The following is a 16,346-nucleotide window of genomic DNA, read 5'->3' as shown; positions in this document are numbered from 1 at the left end:
ATTTAGAGGGACTTAAGAATTGAAGCAAGGCAATCGCTCAGACACTCAAAGGACTTTTAAGATTATCCCAGCCCAAAAGAAAAGGGGACACTCGGTCGTCAAGTCTCTGGCAGAGTTATTAATTAAATTAACAGACCCAAACGAGGCTCCGGCCAAGAACAAAAACTTTCGACGAAAAAGCCCTCGGATACCTTTAGATCCGGGGTAAATGAATTACGCTAAATTAGCAATTAAAATTCACAAAATGTTTGCGGCCCAAGACTCAAAAAAAATTCTTCATTTTCATATATATATATACATATATACATTTCAAACAATTCAATTTTGGTCAGCGGCAAAAACGGAAAATTATAATTAAAATCAATTTGCATAAACAGAAAAATAAGGAAAGTCCTGAGAATGAAATTTATTTGGGATTTGCTGCTGGCACTGCAAACTTTATTGTTATTCGGACAGGAAGCGGATGAACTGGGCTAAGAAAATGTGCAAAAAAACTTGAAAGACTTAGAGCCTAATAAATCACAAGCAACTTTTCTCATGTCCCCTTGTTTTTTGTTTTAAGCTTTAAAGGGTAAATAATTTATATTTAGGTGTAACACGAAAACTTTAGGGCAATCGGGGTCTTTTTTAAATGTCACGAGAAGGGTTCTTTAGAAACTTAAAGTCTCCTGAAAATTAAAAAAAAAGCATGCTGTGTTTTAAAAAGCCTGCAGATATGTCTTAAATTAAAGTTAGCCTCTTTCACCTACTACTTTTACAATGTAAAATATATTCCCCTGATCAACTTAAAGAATGCCTACACATATATAACATTGCCCAAACGAAATGAAAAGAAATTGTTGTTTTTAATGAAAGCACTAATTAAATGTGTCCTTTCTTCCAGGACTCTCTCTATCCACCCCTCCCCCCTTTCACTCTTCGCGGAATCAAGAACAAATGGATGAGGAAGCGCAGGAATGAAACGATGTGAAGCAAAAGGACAACGAGGACAACAAGGAGCAAAACAAGGGCCAAATTGGGAGGAGGCCACCAAGGAAAAGAAAACACACACATTTGAAGAATTTTAATCGAAAACTGCCAAGAAACAAATATATTTACAAATATATTTATATACTTAGTAAACCAAAACGTACATTTCTACATTAATATATATATATATATATATATATATATCTATAAATATATATATATATATAGAAAGAAATAAGTTATATTTACTATGAAATCGAGGGGCATGGAAGCGATACCCACAATAATAATCGATGTAAATAAATGCTGCCACTTCGATGACACTGCGAATTAAAACCGCAACTGAGATGCATAAAACGCACAACAGCAATAAGAGAAATCCACAACACATGAAGAAGAAGTTCACGTTTCCCGCGACAGCTGCGCCTGCGCCTTGAAAAATATCAAATAGGAGAAATTGGAGCCGCCAGAAGAGCATTATATATATATAAATATATATATATATATATATATGTATATATATATATAGGGCAGATCCAGCAACGCACCACCGCAGCACAGGCCAAAAAAGCGTGCAGAGGGAAATGAGATGAAGTGGTTTCAAGTGACCATAGATATGATTCTTGTGCTTTCATTTATATCAAGTAAGTGGCTCGTATTTATTAGCCTCGACCCAATCTTGTTTGGCCTACCCACTCTTGTAGAGCCCCAAACCCCAATCCTCAAACCCCAAACGCGAATCCCAGACCTAAACCTAAACCTAAGCCACCCCCTCCGCCATCCGAATCCCCTCGATTCGAGTGCCATTCAAACAAAGCCCGTCGACGGCAAGGACTCGCAACACAACACAACACAACACAACATAAAACAATCGCATGACATTCGCCCGACATCCTCTCAACACTCAAAACATTCTCCAAGTTCCGTCGGCTTTGGACCCCTCGAAACCCCCTAGAAACCCCCTCGAAAACGCCCCACCCCCCACAATTCTGCGTATCCGTGTGTCCATTGAGGCGGTCGAGTGCTTTGAGTTAGTTAGGCGGGCGTAACCGGGAGGACAGGACTAACTTGCACTCAGAAAATAGTTGGCGTAATTTAAACCTAAATCAAAACGACAGCTTTGTTAAGCCGATGTTTAAACAAACTAATTTCAAGGCGTAGTTAATCAACCACTATGCTAAGTTATTTTTAATTAACCAATTTTTTCAGTAATAATATATTTATTCTTAAGAACAAAACAAGAAAAACCTATTCTCAATAGACACCCTTTTTCCGGGTGTATTGGAGAAGTTGGAAGCCGGCGATTTCCAGAACCGGGGTTAGCTGTTATTGTCTGTGCCAGGCTTTATTGCCAAAGCTTAATTTGGATTTTGGCAATTGCCGCAGAAAGAACACAAAACAGACAGTGACGGCTATAGGAAAAAATTGAATAACAAATGAAACAAAAATAAAAATTACTTGATGGAAACGATTGGGAATTGGAATTAATGCCACCACATGAAATCTGTAGTCGAAAACATATTTTACCCTCTGTTTGAATTTAGCTTTTCTATTATTTAATATAAAAAGAATAGAAAACTGACTGTATTGCAATCAATACTATTATTACGTTTCTAGCAGAACCTAAAATGAAATAAATATAATCAACACAAGCTGTTATTTAATTCAACAATTTCTTCTGCAGAAGCTTATTCAATTTGATACTCTGACCTTTGAATACAATCATTCTTTTCTTATTGTGATATACGTATATACCTAAACTGTGCGTTTTCCACTATTTTTGCGAAGGTCGAATGGTGAATTTGGGGTGGCTGCTGTTGCCGAAAGGTGGCCAAAAGCGAGGGTTACCCCGGCATTTAGTTGGCATGAAATGGAAAGTGGCGAGAACGTTGGCTGACGGGATGAGTTGGCTAATGCAGCCGAAAAAGGACGAAGGACAATGGTCCGGCTGCCCCTTCGTTTTCAGCTCTGGCTGGCTTCGGTTTTTTTTGGTCTCAGTTTCAGATTCAGTTTCAGTTTTAGTTCTATTTGGCGTCCGCAAAATGAGGCCGCAGCTTTGTATCTGTATCTGTGCCCCCGTATCTGTATATGTATCTGAATCAGTGCCTGCGTATCAGTATGTGTGTCTGCGTGTCTGTGTGTGTGTATATGTGTGAGTGGGGCTGCATAGCCGAAACTGGCACAAGGCAGCCACGCCCACAATCAAAGCAGCTTCCCCCGCATCTTGGCCACCGACGCATTGATTGCGAACTGAGCCTGCCCTTTTCCCATAGTCTTCTTTTATTTTCTCCCCTATTTTTTTTTTTGTATTTTTTTCCCACCCACTCCTCTAGTGAGCTGGCCAACGCCTTTTGTGCGTGTTTTTCCGATTTGATTTTCCATTTTTTATGCGCATCGCGTCGCGACGCGTCACCAAGGCCAGCCAGGCAGCATTTAATGGTCCTCCCACCATCTATTCACTGTATTCACTTTCACTCCTTGCTTGAAAATCGACCTGGAGGCTTACAAAGAAATCGTTCGCTTTTGCCACACCAATTTGGTGGCATTTTCAAGCACCACTGATCCTTGACAGAAACATATGTGCTGGGCGACAACTATTTGTAAAATAAAATAAATTGAATTCACATTAATCACCATTCAAACGTACTCGTACTATTCGTAGTAATTTTGTGCTACGGCATATGTTTGATGATAAAAAAAGAAAACATTTGTATCAGGTTTATTTTATTTACATTTTATATAGATGAACAAAAGTAAATCTGTTTTAATAGAAACTTAAATAATTGGTGTTGTTATCATCGCTTTCAAAAGGCAATAATATGGTTTTTATTATTATTGATCCCAAGAACAGAACAACAGAACAAATTGAAATTGCAATTTTTATTAAAATAAAGCCATCAGTAGAATGTACTTAAAACAGTTTGTTAATACTAAGAAAAATTAGTTCGACAATAAGAAAACAATCATATATATTAATGTACAACAATAAAAAACTGACTAGTTAAATGCCATGACTAATGATGCGAATTTATTTTTGAAAATACATTTAAAAATAAAATCAGCTTGAAAGTTTGCAGCTTATCAAAATAAGTACCATATTTTTGTAGGACAATTAGGACTACTTACCATGTCGCAAACATTCTATGCACCAACAAGAATCAAACAAAAAGAAATAATAGATGGAAAAAAAGGAATAAAGTACAAAATAAGCACTGCGAGGGTAAACATAAATCTCGAAATTTGTTTTGGGGCGCTCACTCTCGTTCTTTCACTCCTATTCTTTCATTCATTCTTAAACAAGCATTGAATTTCTTTCGATTTAAAAAGCCATAAATTGCGCTCGAAATGCTTCCTGACTGTCTGCAGACTGGCCTTAGGGCCGTTCCCAAGGAGCCTCGGTGTGGGGATCGTTGGGAAGAGCCCGAGAAACCCCCGAAACCGCCGAAAAACCCTCGCAATACCCCCGAAAAACCTCCCAAAAATACCAGGCAAAACCGAATCAGAAAGCAGCGCCCAGAAGCGGGCAACACAATTTTTCATGTCATCATTTTTCGGGGGGCCAAGGCAGCGGGCAAACATAAATATAAATGGCAGTAAAGCACGCCCGAGCGAGACGGCATTATCTGGGTGCGAAAGAGAGGGAGATATATTGGAGAGTGCGAGAGACAGAGAGAGAGAGAGAGAGAGAGAGAGAGAGAGAGTAACAAACACACATATGCAATGGCTTCTGCAAATGGCTGCTAATGCAGCTGCATCGGCCGAAGACGTAGAAGCAGCCACGCTCCAGTTTCCGCTTTGTGGCCATTAAACGGGCCACACACACACACACTAACTCACACACACACACACACGCGCCCAGCACGCACACAGCTGCACGGACACGTACACCGAAAAATATATGTTAAAAAATAAGTAAATAGTCCAAAGGCACACGGAACTACTTTAGAATAAAACATTAGGGATTTTAAAGCACTTAACAAATGTCCCTTTTAAGTATGCTACAATATATTATATTTTAAATGGAAAATTCCGCTGGATAAATGACCAACGATAAAGTACAATTTACACCGCGTACCAATGTTTTCATAGGTAGCCCTAAGTGTTTTCTCTCAGTGCAGAAGGAGTCTAACCAAGAGAGTGCATCTAACGCCCTTCGTTTTTTTATTAGTATCAAACGACAGACGACGTCAAGGCAGCACATTTTCACTGCTCCCATTGCCCCTTCAATCCACCACTTATTCCACGACTACTTATTGCAATCGGTGGGTCAAAGGGCAAACTATAACTTTGCGGCACATATAACACACAAAATGTGTGTTGCCCTCCAACGGTATACTTCATTGGGTTGATAAATTCATTGCATGTTTTTATAAAGCATTTCGCAAACGATGTACAATAAATTGCACTTTGAGTTTGTTTGCGTCCATGAAGATTTTATTTACACGCTGTGGAATTCAAAGTAATGAGTTGAACATAAGGGGAAAAGTTATATACGAAAACTGTACGTTGAAAACCAAAATAGATTTTAGCTTTGATGGTCGGTAGTTTCTTTTGATTTTCTTTAATATTATTTTCCTTTTCTGTTACAAAAACAAATTTTTTTTAAATGACACAAATACAACCATAGCAAAAAATAAAGATTCAAAAAAAAATTAGTAATAATTAAAATTTAAAATTTTTGCTGCATTTTAACAAGTTGTTTATATCTAAAATTATTATATTATAAAAGAGAGTATTTAAATTTCGATATGGTCCGTCTGTTAGCAATATAGCTTCGTATAATTTTTCACTTCCAACCACTTTATCTGCTGGGATACTAATGTCCTCCAACGCCCATTATCCCCTTGCCCCCCTTCGAAACCCTCCCTCCCTCCCCACGGGTCCATCGCTAATGCAATTGCCACGCCCCTGCGGCTGCACTTACGTGGCGCTAATATAGAAAAGTGAAGTGCCACCGACAACGTTGACGATGGAAACGATGACGACAACTACAACTACAACAACAGCTACCAAAACAACTACAGCAACAACTATAACAACAACGATGGCTCTTGCAAAAATGGGGCGTTTCGACGCCCTACTCGAATCGCTATCCACTGAAAGAAAATAACTGATCTTCCGCTCTAAAATGCTTTAAATTTATTTGCAGATCTAATAGATTTTTAAATCATTTTAATCATGTTTACAGAATTCTTTTTATATAACCTTTTTTGTTATAGAATTAGGAATTAATTTAATTAACGAACAATATTATGATTAAGGCATAAAACACAAAACTTATATATATATACTGATATATATATAATAATTTTATTTTTACAGAAAACTTTTATTTACGTTGTCTTAAAATTTGAAATTGCCCAAATTTGTTTATAGTAACACGTTTGTGAGCTCTATATTTTTTATGGAAATCTGAGTATTTTTCTCTCAGTGCATATTAGTAAGTGAGTGAGCTGCAGAACGCCCACTTTTTGCTGCGGCAGTGCGGCAAATTCACTGCAGCAGCAACGGGAGAAGTGGCAGTTGTGGAAACAGGAGCGTTTGGCTTGTCGTCGTCACCATGGCCACGGCGTCCATCGTTTGTCCTTCGTTCGACGTCTGGGTTGCTGGGTTGCTGGGCTGCTAGGTTGCCTCAAGTGGAGCGACCACCATCCAGTTTGCAGCCACCACAATCGACGTGCCACAACGACTAGGAATCGTAGAATCCGAGAACCCAAGAACCCAAGAGTCTGGCAGGAGACCGTTTGGGAGTGGGAGTGAGAGTGGAAGCGGAGCGGGAGCGGGAATTTGGGTCACCATCCTCGACGGTGACTGCAATTTTTTGGCATGATTCATGACCGCACCATGGCAATGTCGTTCTCGTCGTCTACGCGCGACTTAACACACACAAAAAGTGCCACAGACACATGCACTGAAGACACTGAGAGAAACTGTGTGATTGCAAACTGATGTTTTGCTTATATATATGAGAGAAACCATCACAAAATGCACTTAAGTTTTGAGTTCACTTTTAAAGTATGCCGTTAAAACAAAATAACAACGTCTTTCGATATGAATCCAATGCACTTCTGGAATATATTTTTGCATACTTCTAGACGCCTTCATAAATGATTTTAAAATTCTGGAGATTTCCAACGTAATGTAACTTTACAATAAGGTCTGATTAATGAATAAGTTTAGAACTCATCAACTTTGAGATAGTGATTGAAAGTGGTTGTTTGTTAGCTATGGACCAAAAATTTTAAAACATCAGTGACACTTTTTTCTCAGTGTACCAGCCGAAGTGGAGTCTGGGGAGAGACAGACGGTCGGAAGCCTGCGGCATCTTTCGGTCGGTCAGTGTGTTTGGGTGCTTGCCACAAAGGGCGTCCAGCCAGTTGCGAGGGAGTAAAGGAGTTGGCGATGTAGAGAGAGTTGCTCAAACAACGATAACTCCGTGTCGCACACGACACTCAACTTCAACCCACTCGACACCATCTGCCACCTTATATTCCAGTTTATCCCAGAATCCGGTGACATAAATCTCTTTGAGACCAGATCAACTCTAATGATTTTTCATACATTATGCAACTATTTTTTATTATTCACCTATAATAAGAATGATTTTATCATCGCAAAAGCTGTTATAATAAATCAAAAGATAAAATGTAGATCAACTATAACACCTCTTTAGATCTTGAATTCATATAAATAGCATTAGATAGCTTACATTTATTTAAATCGAATTAAATATATTGGTTAACGTAAATTATTCTTCAGATGCTAGATGTCATTTCGTCTATTAAATTTATTTTAATCTAGACCAAATTAAATTCAAGGCCCATTTGAATTTGGGAAATAAAGCGATGGAAACTAAAGTGCATCAATAAAGCAAATAGTATCGATTGCTTATCAGTCGACGATTATCAAACTCCTCTCTCCGCTCGTTTATCCTTTGTTTATCGCTCTGGTTATTGACTGAAAGTATTGCATTACCCGCCCTCTTGCCACATCGCCCATCGGTTTATATCATTTGCAATTTATTGAAATTGCTTGAAGCCAGCGGACTTGACTCGGGACTTTTTCCATTTTTCTGCTTTTCCACTTTCCCATTTTCCCTATTTTTCTTTTTTATTTTTCTGTGCAGATTTTGCATCGTAAATTCGCCACGTGCTGCCATTGTCTGGAGCTCCCAACTCCTCCCTATGCATTTCCCTTTGGCTTCTATTGTTATTGAAAATTGATGAACACTTTTGTACATACTTCCATACTTATATTATATGTATATATATCGGAAGAGATTAGCGGAACGGGGGTCTTCGAGTGAAAGTGCTGCAAAAATTATTGCCAACTGCATCTTTAGGCTGTAAATCAAGCGAAAGTGAAAATCGTCAACGAACAAAAAAAAATGCTTAAACTTTTCCAACTGCCAAAGAGGCTGGCAAAAACGCAAAGCAGAAAACTGCAAAAACCAGCTAGATTTGCATTTCGCCAGAGACATTTTCTTGCCTACTTGTCTCATTGAAATGCGATCACACTTTCACGGTGGAAATTTAAATAGACATTCGACGGTGCTGCAAAATTCGTCGAAAAGTGGGTGGTACAAAGGTGAAAGACTCAGAAAATTCGCCAGAGATTAAGGCCTGAGTTCATGATTAATTCATAGTAAGCGTTATTGGTGGACTTTAACGTTGTTCACAGCAAACTTAAAGTTTTTCAACATCAATAAATAATTAGGTGACTAATATACGGGCCGCAAAGTTTGGGGTTTCGCCAATATTTTTGTATTATGTTCAATGTTTCGGTTTTTTATACTACCAATCCCCGGTCGAATTACAAAACTAACATAAGGGATTTCATAATTGTGTTTTTTTTTAAATTAAAAGTTTTTTTGAGAAACAAAATTTTTGTAAGGCTGGCAACCTATGCCATCCATCCCTGATAGATTGAAAACAATTAAAGTGAAGAAGTTTTGACAAAAAAACCGAATTTTGAAAAACGTTTTTTGAACAATTTATTTTTGTCCAAATTTCTGACTTTTTTGTAAGGGGGTACATCATCATTTTTTGCAGAAATTTGAAAATCTGAAAAAATTTTAACTGTGAATGCCATTTGATTGGAAATTTTATAACGAATTCAACGGTGTATGACATTCCAACATTTGACCATTATTTCCCAGGGTTTTGGCACAAAAACCAAGTTTTTAATGTATTTTTTGGGGTTTTTGGCGATTTTTCAAACAAAATTATTTCTCAAGAGTCTTTTTGTTGTAACTTTGCCAAAATAAGACCCAAAGTCAAAAGAGTTGCTATTTTGAACAGCTGGCAACCAATGCCATCCATCCCTGATCGATTGAAAACCATTAATTTAGTTTTCACAAAAAAACCGATTTTTGAAAAGCGATTTTTGACAAATTTATTCATGTCCAAATTTTTGACTTTTTTGTAAGGGGGTACATCATCATTTTTTGCAGAAATTTGAAAATCTGAAAAAATTTTAACTGTGAATGCCATTCGATTGGAAATTTTATAACGAATTTAACGGTGTATGACATTCCAACATTTGACCATTATTTCCCAGGGTTTTGGCACAAAAACCAAGTTTTTAATGTATTTTTTGGGGTTTTTGGCGATTTTTCAAACAAAATTATTTCTCAAGAGTCTTTTTGTTGTAACTTTGCCAAAAAAAGACCCAAAGTCAAAAGAGTTGCTATTTTGAACAGCTGGCAACCAATGCCATCCATCCCTGATCGATTGAAAACCATTAATTTAGTTTTCACAAAAAAACCGATTTTTGAAAAGCGATTTTTGACAAATTTATTCATGTCCAAATTTTTGACTTTTTTGTAAGGGGGTACATCATCATTTTTTGCAGAAATTTGAAAATCTGAAAAAATTTTAACTGTGAATGCCATTCGATTGGAAATTTTATAACCAATTTAACGGTGTATGACATTCCAACATTTGACCATTATTTCCCAGGGTTTTGGCACAAAAACCAAGTTTTTAATGTGTTTTTTGGGGTTTTTGGCGATTTTTCAAACACAATTATTTCTGAAGAGTTTTTTTGTGGTAACTTTGCCAAAATAAGACCCAAAGTCAAAAGAGTTGCTATTTTGAACAGCTGGCAACCGATGCCATACATCCGTATTGATTGAAAAAAATTAATTTTGTTTTGATAATTAAAACTGAGTTTTTTATGTCAAATCATCAATTATTGCGAAAATTGGCTAAATTAAAAAAAATTTAAGTGTAAATGCCATTCGGTTGGAAATTTTATGAGGATGGATAACATTCCAAATTTTAAACATTAATTCCCAGAGTTTTGATATGAAACCCAATTTTTAAAAGAGTTTATTTTTTGTTTCTTGGAGATTGATAAAAAAAAACTAATTTCTTAGGAGTTTTTTTGCTGAAACGTGGCAAAAATAAGAAGCACAGCCATTAGGCTGACTGTACAAAAACGTTCAATTAAATAAAGCCTTACAGGGCCTTTTATTAATTCGAGACTGAACAATATTGAACAAATCTGGGAATTGAGAATTTCCAATTGAACAGAGTGATGCATGCGAATCCCTGGAAAGCGAAACTTTGGCAAACTCGCAGGGCTTATCGATCGCAGTGCCCATCGGCGAGTGCACATCTCCAAGTGCAACTTTGGACTTGGGCTGCTGGTGTTGGTGTTGCTGCTGCTGTTGGTGTTGCTGTTGGTGTTCCAGAGTCCCAGTGTCCTGGCTGTGACCCTGATTCGCCCCCTGCTTGCTGCTGCCTTTGCAAGCACAAAAAGCCGTTGAAAAGTTTTTAGCTCTTAAGTACACTTGCCCTTTGCCACCAGGCACACTCAACACCCCCTCGTCACCCCCTTGTCACCCATCATCCCCTGTGTGTGGGCCTTAATAAACTTTTCAAATGCATGATTGATGATGTTGCCTCTTGCCGGCAACATGAAAGTTTTTGATGGCATTCTGTAAACGAGTCGCGTCCGCGAACGCGTCGCTAATTGTTGTTTTGCGAAATGCGCCAAATGTAATTACACAAATGAGAATGCAGATCGGGTTGGCAAAAGCCAAAAAAAAAAATGTCTATTGGGGGTGCACCCCCAATGTGTTGACCAAATTTTGATTGGAGATGTTCGGGAGGCAGGAGTGGGGAAATGCTCATTTAATAGATAATGCCCGTGATTGATGTCGCAGGCCTTAACCCCATTTGATGGGCATAACATGGGAATGCGGATGTAGATGGTAATGGTGATGTGCTATAGAGATTGGATTAGCGATCCAACGGAGACTGATTACCGGCCGACACAGACAATGACGATAATTTGGATACACAGTCGTTTGTTGACACAAAGTTAATTGGGACTGACATGTACGAGATGTCAATCGATTTACTTGATTTCGTAATCGATTATGACGAAAAATAAATGAAACGACACAAAATGTAAATGAAAGCCACCATTTCTTGCCCCCTAGCTATTGTTCTTTTTGCTTTGCATTTTGACATGATAATCACAAATATTCGTTTTCTTCAGTCGAAATTTTACTACTCAATATTTAAACTCTTTAATAATTTCATTGTTTCAATTGTATTTAAGATACCCACGTAGTTAGTTTACATATTTATAGGTCATTTATATTAAAAACCTTTTATGAAAGGGCAGAAAAAATACTCATTTGGTGATTTGGCTTTATTTGGTAATTTAAATTGTATTCAAATTTGTTGCTTGTTTTTTTATTCAAGTTTTAATTTTTTAGAATATTTCTTAGAAAGCTATAAACGATTATTCATGTCTGTTATATATTATATTCAACAACTATTAGACACCTTTTGTATATATTTTGGAATAGCTTAATGTTTTTGTCAGTCCCTTTTCGTACTAATTTGACTAAGTTTGGTCAATATATATCCCTTGCTTGCGTGTGGCACTCACCGCCTGGTTAAGAAGTGGGCGTGGCACTGCCCAAATGCCATTTGGCCGAGAATTAGGTTAGTTGGCTCTTTGACTCGGAAGGTTAGTGGGTGGTGGATGGTGGATGGTGGATGGTGGGGATGGACGGCAGCGAGTGTTTTGATAAATGAAGTTGTTGTCGCTATTTCAGTTTCAGTTTCAGTTGCAGTTCCAGTTGCAGTTCTAGTTGCAGTTGCTGTTTCCATTTTTCCCCAGTTGTCCGCTCTTTCCTGGCCGACATTAATGTTGGCCGGTTTGCCAAATGAGCCTGAAGGGTGGTGAAAAATGACCAGGATGAGGCGGAGGACACTTGAGAATTTTTAAGCTGCGACAAAAGAATTTTCGCAAGGCATGGCAAGGAAGTATGACAACAAACCGCAACACAAAAAAATAGAAAAAAGGAACAAAAAAAAAAAAAAAATGGGGGAAAATAGGAAACCTGCAAAACGAGGCGAATAAGAAGGAGCACAACTGACTTTGGCGGAAATGGCAGAGCTTTCTTCCTCTTTTCCATCATTTGTACTCGCATTTTGTTTTTTTTTTTTTTTTTTGATTTTTCTTTTCTTTTTTTTGCTGCCGTTGTCCTTCCTGCTGCAGCTGAAAATTGCATTTATCTTCAAGTTTGAGTTTCCGTCTTGGTTATTTATTTACTCACTTTTTTCGCCATTCGCAATTCTTTCAGTGACACACACACTCGTAGTGCCCGCCCACAAAGGGAAATAAGAATTGCATGTTGCCAGCTCTTAGGCTGATTTTATGCAATTTGCTTTCAGGCGACATTTGAGAAGACAATCCCAGCAAGGAGTACTGTGTGTTGCAGAACTATAAGCCTACACAAAAATGTAGTATACATCCACATGGAATATTGTGAAATAAAATATTTACTTTAGAAGAAAGCATGTTGCAGTTTAAAGTGAAAAGTACAAAATTGAACTTAATTTCAATTATACACTTTAAAACCTACTTTTACCTACTTATTTTTTTATTTTAAGAAAATCTTGTTATGTTAAAACAAATGTTAAACACTTAATTTACGAGTTGCAGTCTTTCTAAGTGTAAGTTTATTAAGCTTTTCACATTTGATTAGCCCTTATGTGAGTTGCACATTCTGAGTCGCACTGTACTTTCTTCTGACTTTTGCAACTTCCCGTTCATATTCCTTCGGCAGGTCATGCATTTTTCATATCTGTTATGCACATGTGTGAATATATACTCGAGTAATCCGCAAGGGAATGCCCCTGGAGAAACATGCTCCACCTGCTCCACATGCTCCACCACCTGTCCCAGCTGCCTTTTGTTGCATTAACCTTTGCATAATTTGATGGCTTCACTTCGGCTGCACTCGCATCGCACCTGCCATAAAAAGCCAGCCGAAGGCGGCAGAATGAATTCAAATGGTCTGAGGACGCGCAAAGTTGTCCAAAGTTTTTGCCCCAGAGGCAGAGCCATAGTGCCGAATTCCAGGATTACTCCATAGTCCGATAAGATCATAAGGATTTGTAGCTCATTTCAAGTTTATTCCAAGTTTGAGTGAGCGAAACTTGCGAGCAAAGTGAATTTCCAGCTTTTCGCTTTTTCCCCAACTAACAGTTCGCTTAAATATTTCTCATAATTTCCCCAGGCCAAGTTTACCACTTTAATTTAATTTCGACTCATTTCATTTCGTTCGCTGGACTGGCGACGAGAGTCAAACTAAGCATACACTAGTAGAAATTGAGGTGAAGACTTTTAATGACAAATTTATGATAGTATTATGTTGTGATTTATATATACAATTGTTCTACAAAACATTTCAATTTAAAAGTTTTTTATTTAATAGAAAACATAAGTTTAGCATTTTCAAAAACGTAGACAATTTATTTTTTTTCGAATTAAATCATATTTTAAATATATAAGTTGGTATTTTTTTTTTTTTACATTTTTTAAAATATATTTTTCTACTTAAGTTGTGAAATGTATAGTAGATGTAAGTGTTTATACTTTTATTAAGTTATATTTTTAATTTGCCAGAACATTGTATATAAAACACGTGTAGCAGTTTTAGCAAAAATAAGATTGGTTTCAAAAGAATGACACAATATATATGTAATTGGCCATTAATATAAAGGTAGATTAAAGATCCACTCGTTTCTCCCAGTGCACTGCAGTGGCGCCGACAAAGATTGCAAAAAGTGTTGCCTACATTCGCGGGCCGTGCCCAAAATCAGCGCCAGGCCAAAGCAGGGCAGGCCAAATCCTGGCACAGGAGCGAGGCGAAGGAGCTGGCTGGCGAGATGCCGGAGGAGCAGCACTCAACGCTCCTTAGGGCCTCATGCATATTCAAAGAGCATTTCATGAACTCATAAGCACGCCACTCACACTTCTCACCTCTCACCATCCCGCCTTCCGTCCTCCGTCCCCTGCACTCCACTTCTCACCACGTACCTCTTACCTTAGACCGAGCCAAACGCCCGGAGGTCCTGCAGCAGGAGTCCTTCCTTCCCGCACCCCCGCACCCCCGCAACCCCAGGCCACCAGACCATCGCACCACCGCATCAAGGTGTCCGTGTCAATGCTAGTGGGCCAGTCACACTAAGAAAAAGAAAAACTGTTCGGATTAAGGATATTTTTATCCGATTTGAACCAAACGTTGTATCGTTGCAATAAAACGTAATAATAATAAAACAAAAAAAAGGCAAATTTTCAAACATAACAATTAATAACCTAAACATAACAGATTTGCCATTTTATAATGTTATTCGCCAGATAAAGCTATAATATTTTCATATCAGTTTTATATTTTTTCCATTTGCAGCGTTATGTATTTTACATAGTTTTGAGCATATTTTCCCTATCGAATTATAATTCTTTTTTATAAAAAAAAAATTATCAAGACTTTTCAAACTAACATTGTAAAATTGTATTTGATATATTTTCGTATATTATTGAGATAAAAATAACGTTTCGTTATGATTTTGATATGAAAAAATCGGTATGTGATAATTAAAGAAACATTATCAATCTGGCGATGTTATGTTTTTTTCTCTGTGCAGGATCTGGGGATAACGTGATGCCTGCTAGGGGGCTGGCAGTGGGTGTTGTAGGGCGGCTGTGGGCGGGTTTTGGGCGCTTTTCGGAAGTCTGAGGTCGGTGTGGCTGCTGGGAGAGATTACCGCTTCCCCGCTGCTCTGGGGGCATTGGTCAGCTTTCAGTTTCAGTTAAGTGGTTCGCCCACCCAGCACCGACGATTTTTTGACACTCTATACGTGCATATCCCCGGGAACAAGTTCAACTGATCGGTACAAGTTAATGGAGTATTTCACTCAAGGAGCATTCCCTTGGGGAAAATTTAATGTGGCTGGTGTTTCCTTTTCTAGCGGAACGCTTTATTCGTTTAAAAAAAAGCTCCATAATAAGTTTAGTTTAAATGGAAGATAAGGGGAAACAAGTGCTATCATTTACAAATAATTTATTTGTAAAGGTCATTATTTAACTACATTAAGGCACAGATAGTTTTTAAACAATAAAATATTTGATGCCCCACTTATTTTGTATACAATGGCTGACATAACCCACCACTCAGAAATGATTATAGTGTGCCATAAATTTTGCATTTGTATGTTTTACATTATTGGCCCGATTTGTGGCTACTCAAGGAAACCTAGAAGAAATGGTCGAGTGTACGAGTATGCGGTGAATTTATTAGCCACTAAGCGCTGCACTTAGGACCCAGACACATCCAAGAACTTGTGCTCCTTCAGCTCGTCGGTCCGGTGCAAATGAAATATGAATAACGCAATAAAAACGTCTTCCCGATGTGAGATGTGAGATGTGAGTGTGTGTGTGGCCCAAGAAGTTGTGACATCCGGATACAATTTGCATCTCAACCGCATTCCCATTCCCATTCCCATTCCCACTCGCATTCCCAAACCCTCTACCACTTCCACACATGAATGGCTGCGCATAAAGTGACAGTTACATTTGTCGTTCGCTGCGTGCCCAGTAAACCAAGCGACTGTGGCAGTAACCAGTTGCCAGTAACCATTTGCCAGTTACCAGTAAGCCAGTCAGCGCACTGCGAAAAAAGTAATGCAACTACTATAAAGGTATAACGAGGAAAAGCCTAGTCCTGGCAAGGTTTTAAAAACAAGCGAACAACTTTGAACACCATCAACTTTTCAACTAATATATATATAAAAAAAAACACATTAAATGAAAACTCACTTAAAACATATCTTACACTGTGAATGTTTTGTTCTTACTTATTTATTATTCTTTATTTTAAACTTATGCTGCCCTGGACTTTTAAAAATATTTGTACTTAATATAGTAAGTCGGTAGTTAGTAAATAGTATAAAAATGACCATAGATAAAAAGTTATATATATTTGTTATATATGTTTTAGAAATTTTCACATATATCAAAAACGCAGCTTGCAGCATTGCAACTTAAAAGCTCTTTAGAACTTTATT

At 37.8% G+C, this 16,346-nt stretch overlaps 1 protein-coding gene across 1 annotated transcript in view; it reads left to right on the top strand.

The window, feature by feature from the left end:
* Positions 1–1,157: 1,157 nt before the first annotated feature.
* The window catches only part of LOC108136437 (acetylcholine receptor subunit alpha-like), a 65,357-nt gene continuing 50,168 nt past the window's right edge, over positions 1,158–16,346 (top strand). Inside the window, exon 1 of the mRNA XM_017257596.2 lies at positions 1,158–1,613. Within this exon, the coding sequence (XP_017113085.1) occupies positions 1,559–1,613 (55 nt within the window). The 5' untranslated portion in view covers positions 1,158–1,558. The remainder of the gene's footprint in view (positions 1,614–16,346) is intronic.

The sequence above is a fragment of the Drosophila elegans genome, unplaced genomic scaffold (genome assembly GCF_018152505.1).
Source record: "Drosophila elegans isolate 14027-0461.03 unplaced genomic scaffold, ASM1815250v1 contig_149, whole genome shotgun sequence".
NCBI classification, from domain to species: Eukaryota; Metazoa; Arthropoda; class Insecta; order Diptera; family Drosophilidae; genus Drosophila; species Drosophila elegans.
Note: the sequence above shows the minus strand (reverse complement) of the source record. Positions and strands in the feature narration are given on the sequence as shown.